A 20,423-nucleotide genomic window follows, 5' to 3' on the forward strand; every position below is an offset into this window, starting at 1 on the left:
TTGAGGCTGATTCCCTGACCTGTCAATGTTTTTATTTGCTGTTTTATACTCTTGTGAATTCAATAGTTTTTACTAGATTACTTGTAGTATTTCCTGTTGTCTGTCTGTAATTTTTTTGTAATGACTTGGTGCTGCCTATCTTGGCCAGGGCGCTCTTGATAAAGAGATTCTAATCTCAATGAGCCCTTCCTGGTTAAACAAAAAAATAAAAAACTCCCACTTGCGCTGGCCAGGAGCAATAAGAGGTGACACAGGGTACCGTACTAAACCACAAATGACATCTAAGTCACGTGGCGTAAGCTCGCCACTATTAATGGAGGAACCACTGTACATATACATATTACCTCAACTAACCGGTGACCCCGCACATTGACACTGCACCGGTACCCCCCTGTATATAGTCTAGCTATTGTTATTGTACTGCTGCTCTATAATGACTTGTTACTTTTATTTCTTACTCTTATCCATATTTTTTTTAAACTGCATTGTTGGTTAGGGGGTTGTAAGTAAGCATTTCATAAGGTCTACACCTGTTGTATTTTCATTTGATTTGATGGGATAATTAATGCTTAATTAAATGGGAACCACACCTGTGTGGAAGCACCTGCTTTAAATACTTAGTATCCCTCATTTACGCAAGTGTTTTATTTATTTTGGCAGTTACCTGTATGTCTGACCCCTTAAACCTTGGCCCTAGAAGCGTTACTCTGAAGGTATGCGACCTAAAATACTTCTAATGTCATGGTGACAGTGAACTACAATTCAGGCTTTTTTGGTCATCTAGTCATCAATGACATAAAGTCTGTGGACATAAAACCACAGACACTCTCCCATTGTCTGGTCATTTGTCTTGCTTTGTTCACAGTAATCTGAGCTGTGTTACCTGCAGTAGAAGTCGTGTTCAGCTGTGCTTTGCTCTGCTCTGTTCTGCTCTGGTCTCAGACACTCATCATCTCTGTTTTTCCAGTGTCAAGGTTAGATGAGTGATGCTCCATGCATGAGCATTTCGATGGGAACAATATGTCCAATATCGCCTCTTCTCTCATAGGGGGAATTAAATTGATAAATAAATCAAACTTGCTTGTGGAATAATCTCATTGTCCCTTAGAGAGCCCCGCGTATCCCTTAACAGATGTAAGAAAACACATTGGCTACAGTGGCTGGGGCCAAAGTAAAGGCTGGCCTGACCAGGAATTCCCACTCCCGCTTTCTCCAATGTGTTAAAGCGTTTAATTGCCAGAAAAAATAATAATTTGTGATTTCATCTTAGAAGTGCTTCGGTAACCACAGACTGCGGGACTGGTACTTTTGTAGCTAAAGCAATATCCTCTAGCAGAAGAAGTAAAAACATTTCTATACGTTTAAATCACATGAGAAGCCAGATTTCATGGTTAAACGGTCATGGTACTTTTTTTTACTGGCTTAAGTAATAAATTACCCTGTATTTGACCCTGCAATTGATGGGTCAAAGTGCGGGATAAGATTTTAGGAACCAATTTGCAGGACGGAGCGTTTTAACTAGAACACAGAAAATAATAACCATAACTGACCACAACGAAATGTAACTCCTTTAAAAAGAAAGCACATAGATGGTCTCCTGAGTGGCGCAGCAGCCTATGGCACTGCATCTAGGTGCAAGAGACGTCACTACAGTCCCTGGTTTGAATCCAGGTTGTATTACATCTGGCTGTGATTGGGAGTCCCATAAGGCGGCGAACATTTGGCCCAGCGTCGTCTGGGTTTGGCCAGGGTAGGCCGTCATTGTAAATAAGAATTTGTACTTAACTGACTTGCCTAGTTTTTATTTTTAAATATATGTATACCGGCTACATGTATGTTATTGTTCTTCTGTGGTGTTGTAGTGGTCTGATTGTGTGTGAGGTGGAATTAGCCCCAATTAGCCATTTTCCCTCCCCGGTGTCATGTGGCTCGTTAGTGTTACAAGGTTTCAGGTGTGAATGGGGAGCAGGTGTGTTAAATTTGGTGTCATCGCTCTCACATTCCCTCATACTGACTGGTCACTGGAAGTTCAACATGGCACCTCATGGCAAAGAACTCTCTGAGGATCTGAAAAAAATTATTGTTGCTCTACATAAAGATGGCCTGGGCTATAAGAAGATTGCCAAGACCCTGAAACTGAGCTGCAGCACGGTGGCCAAGACCATACAGCGGATTAACTGGACAAGGTTCCACTCAGAACAGGCCTCGCCATGGTCGATCAAAGAAGTTGAGTGCACGTGCTCAGCGTCATATCCAGAGGTTGTCTTTGGGAAATAGACGTATGAGTGCTGCCAGCATTGCTGCAGAGGTTGAATGGGTGGGGGGTCAGCCTGTCAGCGCTCAGACCATACGCCGTACACTGCATCAAATTGGTCTGCATAGCTGTCGTCCCAGAAGGAAGCCTCTTCTAAAGATGATGCACAAGAAAGCCCGCAAACAGTTTGCTGAAAACAAGCAGACTAAGGACATGGATTACTGGAACCATGTCCTGTGGTCTGATGAGACCAAGATAAACTTATTTGGTTCAGATGGTATCAAGCGTGTGTGGCGGCAACCAGGTGAGGAGTCCAAAGACAAGTGTGTCTTGCCTACAGTCAAGCATGGTGGTGGGAGTGTCATGGTCTGGGGCTGCATGAGGGCTGCCGGCACTGGGGAGCTACAGTTCATTGAGGGAACCATGAATGCCAACATGTACTGTGCCATACTGAAGCAGATCATGATTCCCTCCCTTCAGAGACTGGGCCGCAGGGCAGTATTCCAACACGATAACGACCCCAAACACACATCCAAGACGACCACTGCCTTGCTAAAGAAGCTGAGGTTAAAGGTGATGGACTGGCCAAGCATGTCTCCAGACCTAAACCCTATTGAGCATCTGTGGGGCATCCTCAAACGGAAGGTGGAGGAGTGCAAGGTCTCTACCATCCACCAGCTCCGTGACGTCGTCATGGAGGAGTGGAAGAGGACTCCAGTGTCAACCTGTGAAGCTCTGGTGACTCCATGCCCAAGAGGGTTAAGGCAGTGCTGGACAATGACACAAAATATTGACACTTTTGGCCCAATTTGGACATTATCACTTTGGGGTGTACTCACTGTTGTTACCAGCGGTTTAGACATTAATGGCTGTGTGTTGAGTTATTTTGAGGGGAAAGCAAATTTACAAAGTTTTACAAGCTGTACACTCACTACTTTACATTGTAGCAAAGTGTCCTTTCTTCTGTGTTGTCACATGAAAAGATATACTCAAATATTTACAAAAATGTGAGGGGTGTACTCACTCTTGTGATATACTGTATGCTGCTCTTCTTTCAGAAAAGCATGCATCACAACTTTGTCCATTTGCACAATTTCTCTCGTTCATTTTCGCATGTAAATGTCTACACTCACTGAAAATGACATTCGGTAGCTACTAGCTATGCTTGTATAACTTTATGAGCTGGATTTGCCTGTCTTTGCAATGAGTTTTGTTATTTTTCGCTCATTAGCATTTAGCTAACAGCGTCTATCTGATTTCTCTATTAGTTTGTGCAAATTTGGTTCGCATTGATTAGAGGCCTGATGGGCATGATAATAGAGGCCTGATGGGCTTTTCTTGTGTTTTTAGCGACCCCTTGTGTGATATGCCGGTAATACCGTGAATCTTGGGATGAGTGACGGCCGGTATGACATTAGGAAAATCTGTATAATGCCCAAGCCTAGTTGGTTGTCTGATTTGCAATTCTGTACTTTACCATAATATTTGGGTGTGTGGTGCATGTGTGTGTGACAGAGAGAGAGATTGAAAGAGTGAGAGCAAGAACGAGAGAGCGCGCGAGGGAGAGAGAAGGGGGGTGTGACAGTGTGTAAACATGTTTTAGGGATTGATTTAATCAAACTGTCTTGAGGAAGACTAATTGAACCCAGCTGTCTGGGAAGAAAGAATCAGGGGAAGTAAAAGCTGAGGCCCCTGGAGGAGAACACCTCTGGCTCCTTGGACTGAACACAATGAAATACCATCACAGGCTAGGCCTTTATATCCTCAGCCTCAGACACTTACACATGAGAGATAATGGTGTGCAAGGACTCCTGGGTAGGGATTCTACTGCTCTTCGTTCTCTTCCTGCTTTTCCTTTTAGTCCTTCTCCAGTCGAACTTCAAAAGATCCCCGCCCCAGCGATCCTCCACACCCTCCAAACCTTTCCTCTGGCATGTAGTTGTAATGGAAGCGTCACCACATGTGGAGTATATTAGCTGGACCTCAGAAGAAACAGCTGCTTAAAACCATGGGAGTATGATGAGGAGGGAGCAACGACTGGCCATAAACCTACTTTATGCCACTGTAACTAGAAAGCATAGGGACCATATCTAATTGGACTGGCAAACGTAAAGACTACAGATGCTGTAATTTCATGGTGACCAAAGCAGGCCTCTGATAGGCTGGTCTCTGGACAGAAGGAGAAGGGGAGGGTTGAGGCACCAAAGCCATTGAGTTAAGCCAATCGTCCAGTCCTAAGTAAAGTGATCGGACAAGTGGACTTAATATAATATGAAAATGCCAGTGCTTGAATGTCAAGCTATACAGGAGTTGAAGCATAGCAATCACAAATGAAGATAGACAGGAACATTTTTCGAGAGAACAAAGGGTAATACTGGGGAAGATGGATGAACATCCTCAATCATTACCTAGCCTCCACTGTAAGCAAGCGAAATGACAAGGGAGGCATCCCAACAATGTGACCGCATTGGGCTGAAACTTGGATACATCGAATGCATGTTTACATATTTGTGGATGCCAAGAGACTAAAGTGTAAATATTATAATGATGATCTGTTCCTGAAATAGACAAGTACATAGGAAAGCCAATCATCTTGCTGCTCCGAGGGCAAAAATATAGCCAGAGCCACGTATATATTATCATTAAAAAGTAACAATACGGGTGCAGAGCGTTCAATTTGGCTGCTGGGGGGCAAGGAAACCCCCAGCTCAACTAAAATCAGTGACAACTACATACCGTTTTCAAGGGATTGTTAAATAAATGTTATGACTATTTGGTTTTAATATCATAATATCTTGAAGAGCATTCCACATTTAGCTTTATCATCAGAGTTATACAGCAAGTAACTGCTTGCTTTTCATGACCAGTACACATCAGTTGATCATGTATTAGATACGTGGCGGTAGCCTATCCATTTGGCATGTAGTGTCATTTAGCTTGCTTCATCAGAGATTAGGCTTTTGGACAGAGCTTGACATCGGCAAGTCCTCGTCCTGATAAAGTTGTCAGTCGGACTAATGTCATTACCACTAGATGGCAAGCAAATCAAACAATATTTCCATATAGCCATCTAGTTTATCCTCTGAAAGTTAGCTTGTTAACTAGCCGTATTGACGTGATCTGTTATTAGCTAGATAGCCCCCCAGCTTGCCCCCCAGCAGGCAAAACACTGTGCACCTTATTGTGACCTTTTATTGATAACAACCTATTTAGACAGTTGGGCCAATGTTGTTTCTGCATGAAATATTTACATGACACTACAACATTCTATGGCAGCCATGTTAGCTCCCCATTAACATTACATGGGGAATATTTAAACATGTGGCCTAACTCTCTAAATATATTGCTCTGATGTCAGCCAATGTTCTGACCTTATTGTGGTTCTCACACTTCAAGCAGCACAAACAAGAACTATTCTAATTTGAGATACTATTTTTAACAGTAAGGTTGGATAGCTTGCATCGCTCCAACACCAAATACATTATTCTCTTTCCTTTTTCCAGTTTGCTGTGGTAGGACATCATTGTGAATATGAATTAGTTCTTAATTGACATGCCTGGTTAAATAAATACAATTAAATAAAAAATGAACAGAATAACTGTGTTAGTTTACAACAATCACAGTGTCTTCACAGCGGGGACTGTCTGGGGGTCTATACTATTAGTAGCACTGAGTTATGGAAATGAGTTTCACACTTTACCTTCACCTCTTTGGTGTACGGTCTCTATCAATGCCTTTAGTTGAACTATGACAATAATGAGGATTGTGCTGCTCTAAGAGGGTGGGAGTTTGACTCATAAATACAAGATAGTCCATTGAAGCCAGACAGATATTTGAATGTATTCAAACAAATGATCAACGTTTTTACTCACTACCATTACATAAACATAGTGGGTAAACCGTGTAAATTGTGTATTTTGTACGTTTGTATCTACAGGAAACATTTCAGTTGGCTGAATCAAACATCAATGTCGGTTGACACTATCCAGACACACTTTGATTGTTCCTTGACAAGTGAATTCTTCCAATCAGGAACTAACATTAAGACCACAGAAGCCAAACATTCTTTCCCCCACTGCAGTTCAAACATCTGTGTTGTCAAACGATAGCCTACTCAACTATCTGGGTCTATTCATTATCCACACACCAAAGCCCTGTGACTAAGTGTTATTATCATTATTCCTTTCAATCTGACCACCCTAAAATGGCCCTGGCCCCTCCCTTGAAGTCTCTGATTGATGCTGCACACACAAACCTTTACAGCCCAGGACAACTTAACCCATGTCTTTCTCCAAACTCTGATGACTCTTTTAACAATAAAGGCCATTATGAGGAAACAGGCAAGACAGTGATTGGCCAGAGAGCCACATAGCCAGTGATTGCCCAGAGAGTCATTTTGCCAGTGATTGTCCAGAGAGACACCCAACCAGTGATTGGCCAAACCGCCACCCAGCCAGTGATTGACCAAAGAGCCACTGGCCAGAGAGCCACCCAGCCAGTGATTCAGACAGTGTCCATCATGTTGGATTAAAGGTTGATATACTCACGTTGGGTCTTATGCTGGCTGCCCGTCCGTAATACTTCTCGGCTGCGTCATTGAGACTGGCTTGTCTGCAAAGGAAAGCAAAAAAAAACAATCATCAATTATTTCTTCGAACTTCAGAGGGTTCAGAGGAGACCTTGACCTCTGTCTGTTTACTGCTGCTCCGGGGTCAGTGAGGACAGGCTGAGGAGAGAATGCCGTGTCGAAATTAGAGGAGTCAATGAAACAGGCAGTTTGTTTTCAGGCCTTTCAGCAGACAGCACCCCATGCTGAGTGGTGTACAGCATGCCCTGGTTGTTTCCATTATATCCGGGGTTGTGACCTTTATGTCATGAGCTTTGACCTGTGTGTCATTAAAATAGGCTTCTCATCAACCACTGCCTTAGTAAGAACAAACATAACTTCAAAGGCGAGTCTCCTGTCTTCTGTGTAAAAAATATCTGTTGTTTTTGGTACTGAAGGTCAGTGGGGTTGGGAGGATTTGAGGCCTAGGAAGAAGATCGTCACAAAATCCATGTCAAATCATTTGCAGGTTTAAAGTATTTCTTACAAAAACATTGGACATATACGATTATCATATCTAATGAAATTGTAAAGGATGCCACAAATAAAACAAATCATACAATGAAAGACAGTGAAAAAACATATTTTAAGGTAAAGGCACCTCTAGACAGATGTCCTCCTGAGAATCCCAGAAGACTTCAAGTATTTAAAGTCTGTAGACGCTCCAATAAAAAATCCAGTCAAAACAAGAATGTCTTCCATATGCTCATCTCCGTGTACAATACACCACGCCAGTACGCTTAGATTACCATCGTACCTGACTGTGTGACTCTTTCCCTTTGGCCAAGAGCTTTTCCGTTTATTCATATTCCTGTAAACCAGGAATCATTTTTACAACCTGCAGCTGCATTTCACTGATGGTAGCAATTGTCTCATTGCAAACAGTTTAACTTTGACACAGTCAAGGACGGAGTCAAGGACGGCTGGCTCCGGAGCCCTGAGTCGTAATGATGAAAGCGAGCCCATCTGAACTGAACTGGGCTTCCATTAAGTCTGTCTGATCTTATTAAGGTATCCTCCTCCATATGGTATCCTCCTCCATACGGCATATACAGACATTTTCATATTCCACAACTAGCATGACAACACCACACCTGAGTAGTCTCTAAACCCAGAACGAAATCTCATAGGGTGTCAATAGAGCTAATACCTGAGCTACATGTCATACCGTAGCGCATGAGTGCTGTCCTATTCCCGTGGAACTGTCATCACAATATGACATGATTGAGGCACGAGAAGCAGTTTTGGTAAACGTGCTATCTTAATCTTATGTCAGTTTGCATTACTAGCATACAGCATGTGATTCTAATATTAGCAAAAACAGTTCTATCCAGCATCCGACAATGACATTTAAATCACCCCAATTTCAGCTCTAGGGCTTTCCCCCCATGAAATGTTAGTTCTGCCAAATCAGTCAATCACATTTGAGATGCTAAAAAGGTTTGTACTTCATAAGGTAAGATAATGGGTCATTGTGTATTCTTAGGACGGTTAAACTAAACTAAATATACATACAAAAACAAATGACTCCAAGAAACAACACTTGATACCCTTGTGGCTCGTTTCAAAACAAACAGACCACTCCATATGTGACCAACATCGCCGTTAGGCCACAGTGGTAATGGCTGGCCAACAGACATGGGGAGTGGATGCTTTCCCTATGAGGTAACACCAGTGGTGGGGTGAATGAGTCTCTATAGTGTGAACTGATATGATATATGTTTTGGACGGACACGACATGATCAAACTCAAGAAGAATGACTGATGTATAGGATCACAGTTTGTCTCCTGCATCTGTCATACTGTGTCTCCAGCTCTAATGAGGGTGGAGAATCACTGAGACTCATTCAGAATCATTACTCAGTGCAGAGAGCACTGCCTCACTCAAAGAATTATTGATACGCTTTAGTTCAAGGCCTTTGTGTAGGAGGTGTGGGAACTGGTGTGTGTCCTCACAACGAAACCTGAAACACCTTGTCTTAATTCAACTCCAGGAGGCAGAGCCCAAGAATATTAAGTTCCATAAAATGTACAGTAATGACAAAGATGGGTTTGTTGTCTAACTGTGACCGTAACCATGTGTTGCAATCATATTCAGAATAGAATATTGTCTCAAGAATTAATCTAATTCTATGTCATTTTCAGGTCTATAAACACATCGTTATCAGACTGGAGAACTGCCACATCATTGTCACCAGACAAACAAGATCTTTAATGTGAGTGGCAAAGGATTGCCTGTGGATAGTGGGTTGTGAAAGCACAACAAGCACAATGGGAGAAAACAACCTAAACTTCTGCCTTCGGTTAGACCCGTCCACTGAGATACAGCTGTTGGTGAGAGAGGAGAACCAGAAGAGCCCGGAGAGGAAGAGAGAGGGAAAATAGGGATAATGAGTGAACGAAAATAAATAACTCCCTGGATGAAACGAGCCTTGATAGTCGGTCATCTAAATGTGCTTTATTAACCCCGGTGCAGACGCACAGACACACAAATCACACGGCTGACACTACACATTACTTCATTTAAAAAATACAGATGACTTAATTAACTAATTGTTCCAGTAACAACCGCCAGTGTACGATCTGTGTACTAACGACATCTAGCCCATCTGTCTCGTGCAACAAGACACACTTGTTACACAAACGTTACTCAATTGTTCCTTGTTTCTTCTGTCAAACAGATCTGGGTTTCCAGAACAGTGATGTGACACCACACAGCCTGGCTTGCAGAGGGATTTGAGCACTTAAAGGGCAGCATTAGCACATTCCCCTGGGAGCTAGCAGTCAGCCAACCTTCCTCTCCCTTTCCTTCGCCTCGCCTCGCCTCGTCTGCTGGCTGCTTCCACTGATCTGTAGACCCGGACGAAGGTTTGGAATAACGTGCTGATTGTTTAAAGAAGGCCGGGGGAAATGGATAGCAAGGAAGTAAACTTGTCAAAGACCAAGAGCCCCAGAGAGCAATAAGAGAAGGTTTGTACATCTTAAAGTCGACTCCTCCCCACCCTCTCCCTCCCCTGTTCAGATTCACTAGTATCCCCCACCAACCGAGGGCCTTCCACGTCTTGGTTCCAAGACAAACACATAAAGAACATGAGTTCCAGAGGAGAGAGACCCCATGCCAGCGTGGCAGTGGGGAGTCCCTCAATGAGCCCAGCCTGAGACCCTCTTTAACAGCCAGGGGTCCTGACCCTGGAAGAGGCTCTGTAAAGCATGGACGGCTGGGATGCTGGTGGTGCACATCCCCCTGGATCATAGTGATGTGCAGTGGGACACCTTGTGAAAACCAGCTGGATAAAGACATTATACACAGCTGCATGACATGGCCTCTTTCTGTCTTTGGTCAAGAAAGTGAACCCGAAGCACAATGATTCAAGACATCGCATTAACTCTTTTAGTAGTCGTAATTTCCCACAGCCTGCAGTAGTAATCCTCACACAGAAAACCCCTGATTAACCATGGTAAGTCCTAACAAGGGAAATATAATATTGTTGGCTCTAGTAATCCTCTCTCAGTCCGTGTGGCATATTCTAAATTGGCATGTTCCTCTATTTACAAATTTGCACTCGCGCCTTGTGCCTTGAAACACAGCACCTTGCAGCTTCCAGGAGAGCTGTGAGACAGACGCCGCGCCGCTGAACTTTGCTCTGGTTTGGAACTGGCTCCGCATGAATAAGACAGAAACATCAGAGGGAGCGACGAGGCAGAGGCACGTAGCCGTGCGCCGCACTAAGACAAGACGGCAGCTCCCTGGCAACCACTCGCTGCAGTAGAGAAGGGGATTACAGAAGCTGGTCAAGTAAATCACACTGGCAGAGGAGAGCTGTAAGCCCTAGAATAAAGCATAGACAGTAGATGCTCTCCCTCCTTCCCCCAGCCCTTGTCTCCTATCTCCTCCAGCCCTTGTCTCCTCCCTCCTCCAGCCCTTGTCCCCTCCCTCTCAGTGTGTCTGTCCCATCCAACACTCACCTGAGCATGTGGGCTGCGCTGAAGACCACATCAAACTCCCCGCTGTCCAGACGAGCTGCCTTCTCCGCCATCTCAGCCGCTTCCAGCAGACGAGACTCCTCCAACAAAAACTGACCTGGGAGCAGCCAGAGGGTGAAAGGAAAGGGAAGGAGAGAGAACAGGAACACCATGTTAAAACGCGGTGTGTGGATGTATTCCTAGAGAGGGATGAATAGTGGCTGGGAATATTGCCTTTGGCCAGGGGAGATAGGCAAGCCTCTGTCAGCCCTAAGAGTGATTTGCTGAAACACAAGATACGAGTGGAGCGTACCATCACTCTTTGGCCATCACTCAGGCCCATTTGTCCAATTAGTAGGGTTGTGATAGGAATGTTTCTCTTACATGTGCGTCAGGCCTGGCTGGAGATCTGAGTTCTGTACGTCTGAGGTGCAGCTGAAATGTAGAGCAGGGCCTTTGTAGACCTCCCTAATAACGCTAGAGTGTGGACCCCTGAAGGAGCCACGAACTGGGAGGAATTAATAGTCTGTTGATTTTGGTGGGCTCCACTACTGTACCATGCTTTCAAACCACTGGGCGAAACCAAGTATATTTTCCTAAATAGCTGTGAATGTAGACCTTGCAACAAGCCTTATGTGAAGGAAAGACTGATTCGCCCATGACTGATTACCGATGTATTGCAGAGCACCTACAGCTTAGAAACACTGCAATGGCAAGGGATAGATTTCAATATGTCAACTGGTATTTTATTGGAGTGGTTAAGAATATGTAAAGAGCAATTCCTTCAAATATCAAGAAATGAAACAAATGATTTCATTTTACGAATGATCGATCAAAATGTATGTAACCACAAATTATGTTACTGGCACTCCCTCTCAAACGCACATTTCAAAGAGGAAAGTTGAAGTGACTTAGTATCAAATAAAATAAAATGTGATTTGTCATATGCTTAATTAAGGTAGAAATGTACATATAGGTAGGGATAATGTCATGTTTTGTCATATATTGTCTTGTCATTATGCTTTCCCTTCTGTTCGTTTCCCCCTGCTGGTCTTATTAGGTTCGTTCCCTCTTTCTATCCCTCTCTCTCCCCCTCCCTCTCTCACTCTCTCGCTCTCTCTTCTCTCTATCGTTCCGTTCCTGCTCCCAGCTGTTCCTATTCCCCTAATCAATCATTTAGTCTTCCCACACCTGTTCCCGATCCTTTCCCCTGATTAGAGTCCCTATTTCTTCCTTTGTTTTCCGTTCCTGTCCTGTCGGATCCTTGTATCTATTGTTCACCGTGCTGTGTTTGTGTATCGCCCTGTCGTGTCGTGTTTCCCTCAGATGCTGCGTGGTGAGCAGGTGTCTGAGTCTGCTAGGTTCAAGTGCCTTCCCGAGGCAACCTGCTGTTCAAGATCGAGTCTCCAGTCGGTTCTCGTCATTACGAGTGGAAGTTGTGTTTTTTTGATTGTATTTTACTTTACTGGATTAAAGACTCTGTTTTCGCCAAGTCGCTTTTGGGTCCTCATTCACCCGCATAACAGATAAAGTGACTAACCAACGGGATAGACGATAAACAGTAGCAACAGCATATGTGATGAGTCAAAAGAGATTAGTGCAGAAAGTGTCAACTATTTATCTAACTATTGAGCAGTCTTAGAAGCTGTTCAGGGTCCTGTTGGTTCCAGACTTGGTGCATCGGTACTGCTTGCTGTGCAGTAGCAGAGAGAACAGTCTATGACTTGGGTGGCTGGAGTCTGACCATTTTTAGGGCCTTCCTCTGACACCGCCTGGTATAGAGGTCCTGGTTGACAGGGGGTTCGGTCCCAGTGATGTACTGGGCCGTGTGCACTACCCTCTGTAGCGCCTTGTGGTCGGATGCCAAGCAGCTGCCATACCCAGTGGTGATGCAGCCAGTCAAGATGCTCTCAAAGCTGCAGCTGTATAACTTTTTGAGGATCTGAGGGCCCATGCCAAATCTTTTCAGCCTCCTGAGGGAGAAGAGGCAATGTCGTGCCCTCTTCACGACTGTGTTGATGTGTGTTGACCATGATCATTTCTTTATTTGTAACCTTAATATAATGTTGGTGAATCAAAAGAAACTGACCCAGAATGGCAGTACTTACCGTAATGCATATAGCAATTTCCTTTAGTGGGGTCTAGTTGGATGGCCTTCAGAAAGAACCTCTCTGCTTCAGTCTTCTGACCCTACGAAGGGAGAGGAAATTAAATAAATTGTCAGTATTTGTTGCCGTTGAGATGCTTTTCATTTTATTATAATACATAATGATTTTTCTAAGCCACAAACTTAATGTAACATTAAATCGTAATATGACACCTTGTGTCATCCTAAAAAAAGATTTACCCTGAAAGTACAGCTTGGCACAGCTGACTGCCTGGTCTGAGCATTTAATAATAACACACTTATATCTGTACAAATATATCTGTACACAGAGGCTGTGACTAATCCACTGCAGCGGAGAGGAGACAAACAGACACACAAAGAGAGAGAGACGAGAGACAAACAGACACACAAAGAGAGAGAGACAAACAGACACACAAAGAGAGAGACAAGAGAGACAAATAGACTCACAAAGAGAGAGAGACAAGAGAGACAAACAGACACACAAAGAGAGAGAGAGACAAACAGACACACAAAGAGAGAGAGACAAGAGAGACAAACAGACACACAAAGAGAGATAGACAAACATACACACAAAGAGAGAGAGAGATAAACAGACACACAGAGAGAGAGACAAGAGGGACAAATAGACACACAAAGAGAGAGAGACAAGAGAGACAAACAGACACACAAAGAGAGATAGACAAATAGACACACAAAGAGAGAGAGACAAGAGAGACAAACAGACACACAAAGAGAGATAGACAAATAGACACACAAAGAGAGAGAGACAAGAGAGACAAACAGACACACAAAGCGAGAGAGAGACAAGAGAGACAAACAGACACACAAAGAGAGAGAGACAAGAGAGACAAACAGACACACAAAGAGAGATAGACAAACAGACACACAAAGAGAGAGAGAGATAAACAGACACACAGAGAGAGAGACAAGAGGGACAAATAGACACACAAAGAGAGAGAGACAAGAGAGACAAACAGACACACAAAGAGAGATAGACAAACAGACACACAAAGAGAGAGAGATAAACAGACACACAGAGAGAGAGACAAGAGAGACAAATAGACACACAAAGAGAGAGAGACAAGAGAGACAAACAGACACACAAAGAGAGATAGACAAATAGACACACAAAGAGAGAGAGACAAGAGAGACAAACAGACACACAAAGAGAGATAGACAAATAGACACACAAAGAGAGAGAGACAAGAGAGACAAACAGACACACAAAGAGAGAGAGACAAGAGAGACAAACAGACACACAAAGAGAGAGAGACAAGAGAGACAAATAGACACACAAAGAGAGAGAGACAAGAGAGACAAACAGACACACAAAGAGAGAGAGACAAACAGACACACAAAGAGAGAGAGACAAGAGAGACAAATAGACACACAAAGAGAGAGAGACAAGAGAGACAAACAGACACACAAAAGAGAGATAAAAACAGACACACAAATAGAGAGAGACAAGAGAGACAAACAGACACACAGAGAGAGACAAACAGACACACAAAGAGAGAAAGACAAGAGAGACAAATAGACACACAAAGAGAGAGAGACAAGAGAGACAAACAGACACACAAGAGAGAGAGAGACAAACAGACACACAAAGAGAGAGAGACAAGAGAGACAAACAGACACACAGAGAGAGAGAGACAAGAGAGACAAATAGACACACAAAGAGAGAGAGACAAGAGAGACAAACAGACACACAAAGAGAGATAGACAAACAGACACACAAAGAGAGAGAGATAAACAGACACACAGAGAGAGAGACAAGAGAGACAAACAGACACACAAAGAGAGATAGACAAATAGACACACAAAGAGAGAGAGACAAGAGAGACAAACAGACACACAAAGAGAGATAGACAAATAGACACACAAAGAGAGAGAGACAAGAGAGACAAACAGACACACAAAGCGAGAGAGACAAGAGAGACAAACAGACACACAAAGAGAGAGAGACAAGAGAGACGAATAGACACACAAAGAGAGAGAGACAAGAGAGACAAACAGACACACAAAGAGAGAGAGACAAACAGACACACAAAGAGAGAGAGACAAGAGAGACAAATAGACACACAAAGAGAGAGAGACAAGAGAGACAAACAGACACACAAAGAGAGATAGACAAACAGACACACAAAGAGAGAGAGACAAGAGAGACAAACAGACACACAAAGAGAGAGAGACAAACAGACACACAAAGAGAGAGAGACAAGAGAGACAAATAGACACACAAAGAGAGAGAGACAAGAGAGACAAACAGACACACAAAGAGAGATAGACAAACACACACACAAAGAGAGAGAGAGACAAGAGAGACAAATAGTCACACAAAGAGAGAGAGATAAACAGACACACAAAGAGAGAGAGAGACAAGAGAGACAAACAGACACACAAAGAGAGAGAGACAAGAGAGACAAACAGAGAGACAAACAGACACACACAGAGAGAGAGATAAACAAGAGGGAGAGAGCGAAATGTGTGCACACACACACAGAGATTGAGATAGGGTGCGTAGAGTCGTTCCAGGTTACGTCACACAAGGAGTGACAGACAGGGTGACTGGAGCCTGATGAGGGGCAGCAGCAGCAGTGACAGATTGGGGCCCAGTGGAGCCCAGAGGAGCCAGTGCCCCGGGGGCCTCAGAGAGCAGGATCAGATTACAACTAACACACAAAGGCTCCAGCCAACACAGCTGCCTCTCTCTGTCTCACACACACACACACACACACACACACACACACACACACACACACACACACACACACACACACACACACACACACACACACACACACACACACACACACACACACACACACACACACACACACACACACACACACACACACACACACACACACACACACACACACACACACACACACACACACACACACACAACGCAGATCTTATCTGTGTATCAGATGCACTCTGATGGAGATGAAGATCACAATAGAGGTTCAACTAATCAATTAAAGCCTATAGAAACCTAAATATATGAAATGCCACAGCATTTCACATAATGAACAAAAAGAGGCAAGAGCTCCCTTAATATTACATAAACCACTAACCAGAATAAACTACGTTTACTAAATACACTATATAGAATGAACACAATTCATTAATTTTAATTGCAAAGGCCTTTATCCAAACACTGAAATCAGATTTGGAAGATTCCGTGCCTCATACATTTTTCACCGGGTTTACCTTCAATAACTCAAAAAGTACTCAAAATTTCCAAGAGTAAATATTAGAGTTTATTCTCCATTGACGAGATGGAACATTGAATTATATGTTTAATGCAGCTCAAGTCTCTCAAATTCACAAATAGTACAAAGTGCTCAGCTGGGGAGCAGCTGGAATAGTCATAACATCAGCATATTTCTATTTATTGAAGTTCAAACAAAAAGCCTGTCAGGAAACCACGTTATGACAATTTAATGCACTGGCTCTCATTGTTTGTGTCGATTTGAATCATGTGGTACATACAGGTAACTGCCAAAATAAAGGAAACACCAACATAAAGCGTCTTAATTAGGGCGTTGGGCCACGAGCCAGAACAGCTTCAATGCACCTTGGCATAGATTCTACAACTGTCTGGAACTCTATTGAAGGGATGTGACACCATTCTCCCACAAAAAAATTCCATAATTCTGTGTTTTGTTTGGTGGTGAAAGAAACGCTCTCAGACACTGTTCCAGAATCTCCCATAATTAGTCAATTGGGTTTAGATCTGGTTACTGAGAGGACTATATAGTTTTCATGCTCATCAAACAATTCAGTGACTTCTTGTGTTCTGTGGATTGGGGCATTGCCATTCTATGGGGGCATAGCCATGGTAACCAAAATAATGGCCTGCCCATGATCTTCATACATGACCCTAAGCATAATGAAATGTTAATTGCTTAATCACCTTAGGTACCACACCTGTGTGGAAGCACCTGTTTCAATACACTTTGTTTCCCTCATTTACTCAGGTGTTTCTATTATTTTGGCAGTTACTTGTACTTTGCAGATTTGACTGAGAAGTGAGGAAACTCTCTTTACTGGAGAAAAGTTGTCAAGAAATCTTTGCAGATGTAACGACGTTCGTCTGTTGAATGAAGAGAGTCAGACCGAAATGCAGCGTGTAGGTTACTCATGACTTTAATTAAATAAATCGCGGTACATGAAATAACTGAATAAATACAAAAACAACAAACGGAACGTGAAACCTATTACAGCCTATCTGGTGACTACAACACAGAGACAGGAACAAACACCCACAAAATACAACGCGAACTCAGGCTACCTAAATACGGTTCCCAATCCGAGACAACGAGAATCACCTGACTCCAATTGAGAATCGCCTCAGGCAGCCAAGCCTAACTAGACACACCCCTAATCATACACAATCCCAATTAATACAAACCCCAATACGAAACACAACATATAAACCCATGTCACACCCTGGCCTACCCAAACATATACCAAAAACCCAAAATACAATGACCAATGCGTGACAGCAGAATGTGAAAATAATATGTCCCATGAACCCCTGTTGATGTTCTCATCTTTTGAATCCAATTTTGGCATTATCAGGCTGAGAGGAGTTTTATTCCTGAGTGGCTTGTTCAATTAAATCCAGTTTCATGTCTAGACTGCTAACGAACATCATAATTTCAACATTAGAGCTCATTAGCTTTCCCCCTCACAACTGTCAGGTATCCAGATCAAAACATTATTTAGTGTGTGAGGGGAAAGTGGCGGTTTGTATGCATCCTAGTAGGTTATTAAACTGGCTGTGCAGCGCATCGGCCCACAGCAACAGCAGCAGAGAGAGATTCTTATTAACTATGTGTGATCGATGCTGATAGATGGCCTGACAGCCTGCAGTGTTTGAATGGACTGGAATCGATGGAAGAAACAGCTCTGTCTGTCTTTCTATCTGTGTGTGTCTGTGTGTCTGTCTGTTTGTCCGTCTGTCCGTCTGTCCGTCCGTCTGTCCGTCCGTCCGTCTGTCCGTCTGTCTCCCACCACCCATATCCATTTCCTATTCAATATCAACTCATTATGGAGGTGAAATCTCCGGTTTTCACACATACTGCGCTTATTGTTAGTGTTGACCCCCTAATCTCCCAGTGACATCAGACGTGGAACAGATGTGTACTTCCACTCTGGCAGCCATCAAGATGATTATGAATGGAGCCTGCATCTGATTAGGCCCGGAAATGCCTTGTGAATGACTGAGTCTAATAACACCCACCACCATGGTACACATCTCCGCCCTCAGCTACACCCCTCCCCGCAGGGGGTCCCGGGTGTGGTGCACAGGGGTCAGCCCAGCAGGAGAACGACGCCAAACTCTGTCCCCCAATTCGCGCAACCCCTCCCCCAAACGACAATCCCCTGCCAGGATCTGAACTTAGGACCCTTGACAGGAAGGCTATTTCCTCATCACTCACAGTGGGGGTAAAGGGTATGGGAGTGGAGGTGGAGGTGGAGGTCACTTTCCTGGTGTGGTATCTGATCAAGACTAAACTCAGTCGTCAGTGAAGAGACAGTAGAGGTAGTGGTATGGTGGAAGGCCGGAGGTCACGATGGGGCTGATGGAGGTAGAAGGTGAAGTGAACATCTTCAAGGTAGCTCTTACCAACTTACACACCTGGGCCCTCATAGATACAAATATGTGCTAGAACTGGTTGAGCCACTGCATTTCACACTACACTCTGTTCTTTGAAAACCATCTCAAGGCTATTGAGTCTGTAAGTCTGACAGCTCTCTCCTCTCCTTATCCCTGAGGTTGCATCATTTACACACAGAGGAGAAAGAAAGCCCAGGTAAACCATTGTTGATCTCTGCCTGAGATTTGTATTGATATTTGTATTTATTATGGATCCCCGTAAGCTGCTATATGTGATAATGTCAAAATCCGCACTGAAGTCAAACAAAACAGTCTTTTTTGTCATCAAATCCTTATTTGTGTGTTATGCTTGTTGAATGTGCTTTCCTACAAGTGTGCTGAAAGTCTGTTGTCAAATTGTTTGCTATAAAATAGCATTGTTTCTGGTGAAACACAATTTTTCCCAAAAGTTTACTAAGGTTTGGTAACTGAGACTGAGTGGTCAGCTATTTGAGCCAGTAAAGGGGGCTTTACTATTCTTAGGTAGTGGAATTACTTTTGCCTCCCTCCTGGCCTGGGGACACACTTTCACATTGGTTTAAATTGAAAATATGGCAAATAGGAGTGGCAATACCTTCCGCTATTATCCTCAGTAATATTCCATCCAAGTTGTCAGACCCCGGTGGCTTGTCATTGTTGATAGACAACAAAAAAAACAACCTCTTCCACACTTACTTTACGGAATTAAAAATTACAACGCCTGTCTTTCATAAATTGGTCAGATATACTTGGATGTGCAGTGTCAGCGTTTGTTGCTGGCATGTCATGCCTAAGTTTGCTAATCTTGCCTTTGAAAAAATCATTAAAGTAATTGTCAATATCAGTCAGTGCTGTGATGAATGAGCCATCTCATTCAATGAATGATGGAGCTGAGTTTGCCTTATTTCCCAAAATGTAATTTAAGGAGTTCCAAAGCTTTTTACGATCAATCTTTTTGTCATTTACCTTTGTTTGATAGTGTAGTTTCTTCTTCTTTTTATTACATTTCGTCACGTGATTTCTCAATTTGCAATACGTTTGCCAATCGTTTGGGCAGCCAGACTTATTTGCTATTCCTTTACCTCATCCCTCTCAACCATACAACTTTTCAATTCCTCATCAATCCACAGGGATTTAACAATTTTTACAGTCACTTTCTTAATGGGTGCATGCTTATTAGTAACTGGAATAAGCAATTTCATAAATGTGTCAAGTGCAGCGTCTGTTCGCTCATCATTACACACCGCGGACCAACAAATATTCTTTACATCAACATAGGAATCGCTACAAAATGTATTGTATGACCTCATACACTATATTAGGCCCAGCCTTTAGAACTTTGGTTTCCCTAGATATGGCTACTATATTGTGATCACTACATCCGATGGATCCGGATACTGCTTTCAAGCACATTTCTGCAGCATTAGTAAAGATGTGATCAATACATGTTGATGATTTAATTCCTGTGCTGTTTGTAACTACCCTGGTAGGTTGACTGATAACCTGAACTAGGTTGCAGGCACTGGTTACAGTTTGAGGCTTTATCTTGAGTGGGCAGCCTGACAAAAGCCAGTGAATATTTAAATCACCCAGAAAATACACCCCTCTGTTGTTATCACATACATTATCAATCATTTCACAAATGTTATCCAGATACTGACTGTTAGCACTTGGTGGTCTATAGCAGCGTCCCACAAGAATGGGCTTTAGGTGGGGCAGATGAACCTGTAGCCATATTACTTCAAAAGTATTTAACATGAGATCCTCTCTAAGCTTTACAGAAATGTGGTTCTGAATATAAAAGAGCAACATCTCCCCCATT

At 43.2% G+C, this 20,423-nt stretch overlaps 1 protein-coding gene across 1 annotated transcript in view; it reads right to left on the reverse strand.

Moving 5' to 3' along the window:
* Window positions 1-20,423, reverse strand: part of LOC124034621 (protein O-mannosyl-transferase TMTC2-like) — a 182,535-nt gene that overhangs the window by 11,183 nt on the left and 150,929 nt on the right. The window contains exons 9-11 of the mRNA XM_046348038.1: window positions 12,932-13,013; window positions 10,827-10,941; window positions 6,802-6,865 (exon numbers count right to left, since the gene is read on the reverse strand). Of these exons, the coding sequence (XP_046203994.1) occupies window positions 6,802-6,865; window positions 10,827-10,941; window positions 12,932-13,013 (261 nt within the window). The remainder of the gene's footprint in view (window positions 1-6,801; window positions 6,866-10,826; window positions 10,942-12,931; window positions 13,014-20,423) is intronic.

Source organism: Oncorhynchus gorbuscha, linkage group LG01, assembly GCF_021184085.1.
Source record: "Oncorhynchus gorbuscha isolate QuinsamMale2020 ecotype Even-year linkage group LG01, OgorEven_v1.0, whole genome shotgun sequence".
NCBI classification, from domain to species: domain Eukaryota; kingdom Metazoa; phylum Chordata; class Actinopteri; order Salmoniformes; family Salmonidae; genus Oncorhynchus; species Oncorhynchus gorbuscha.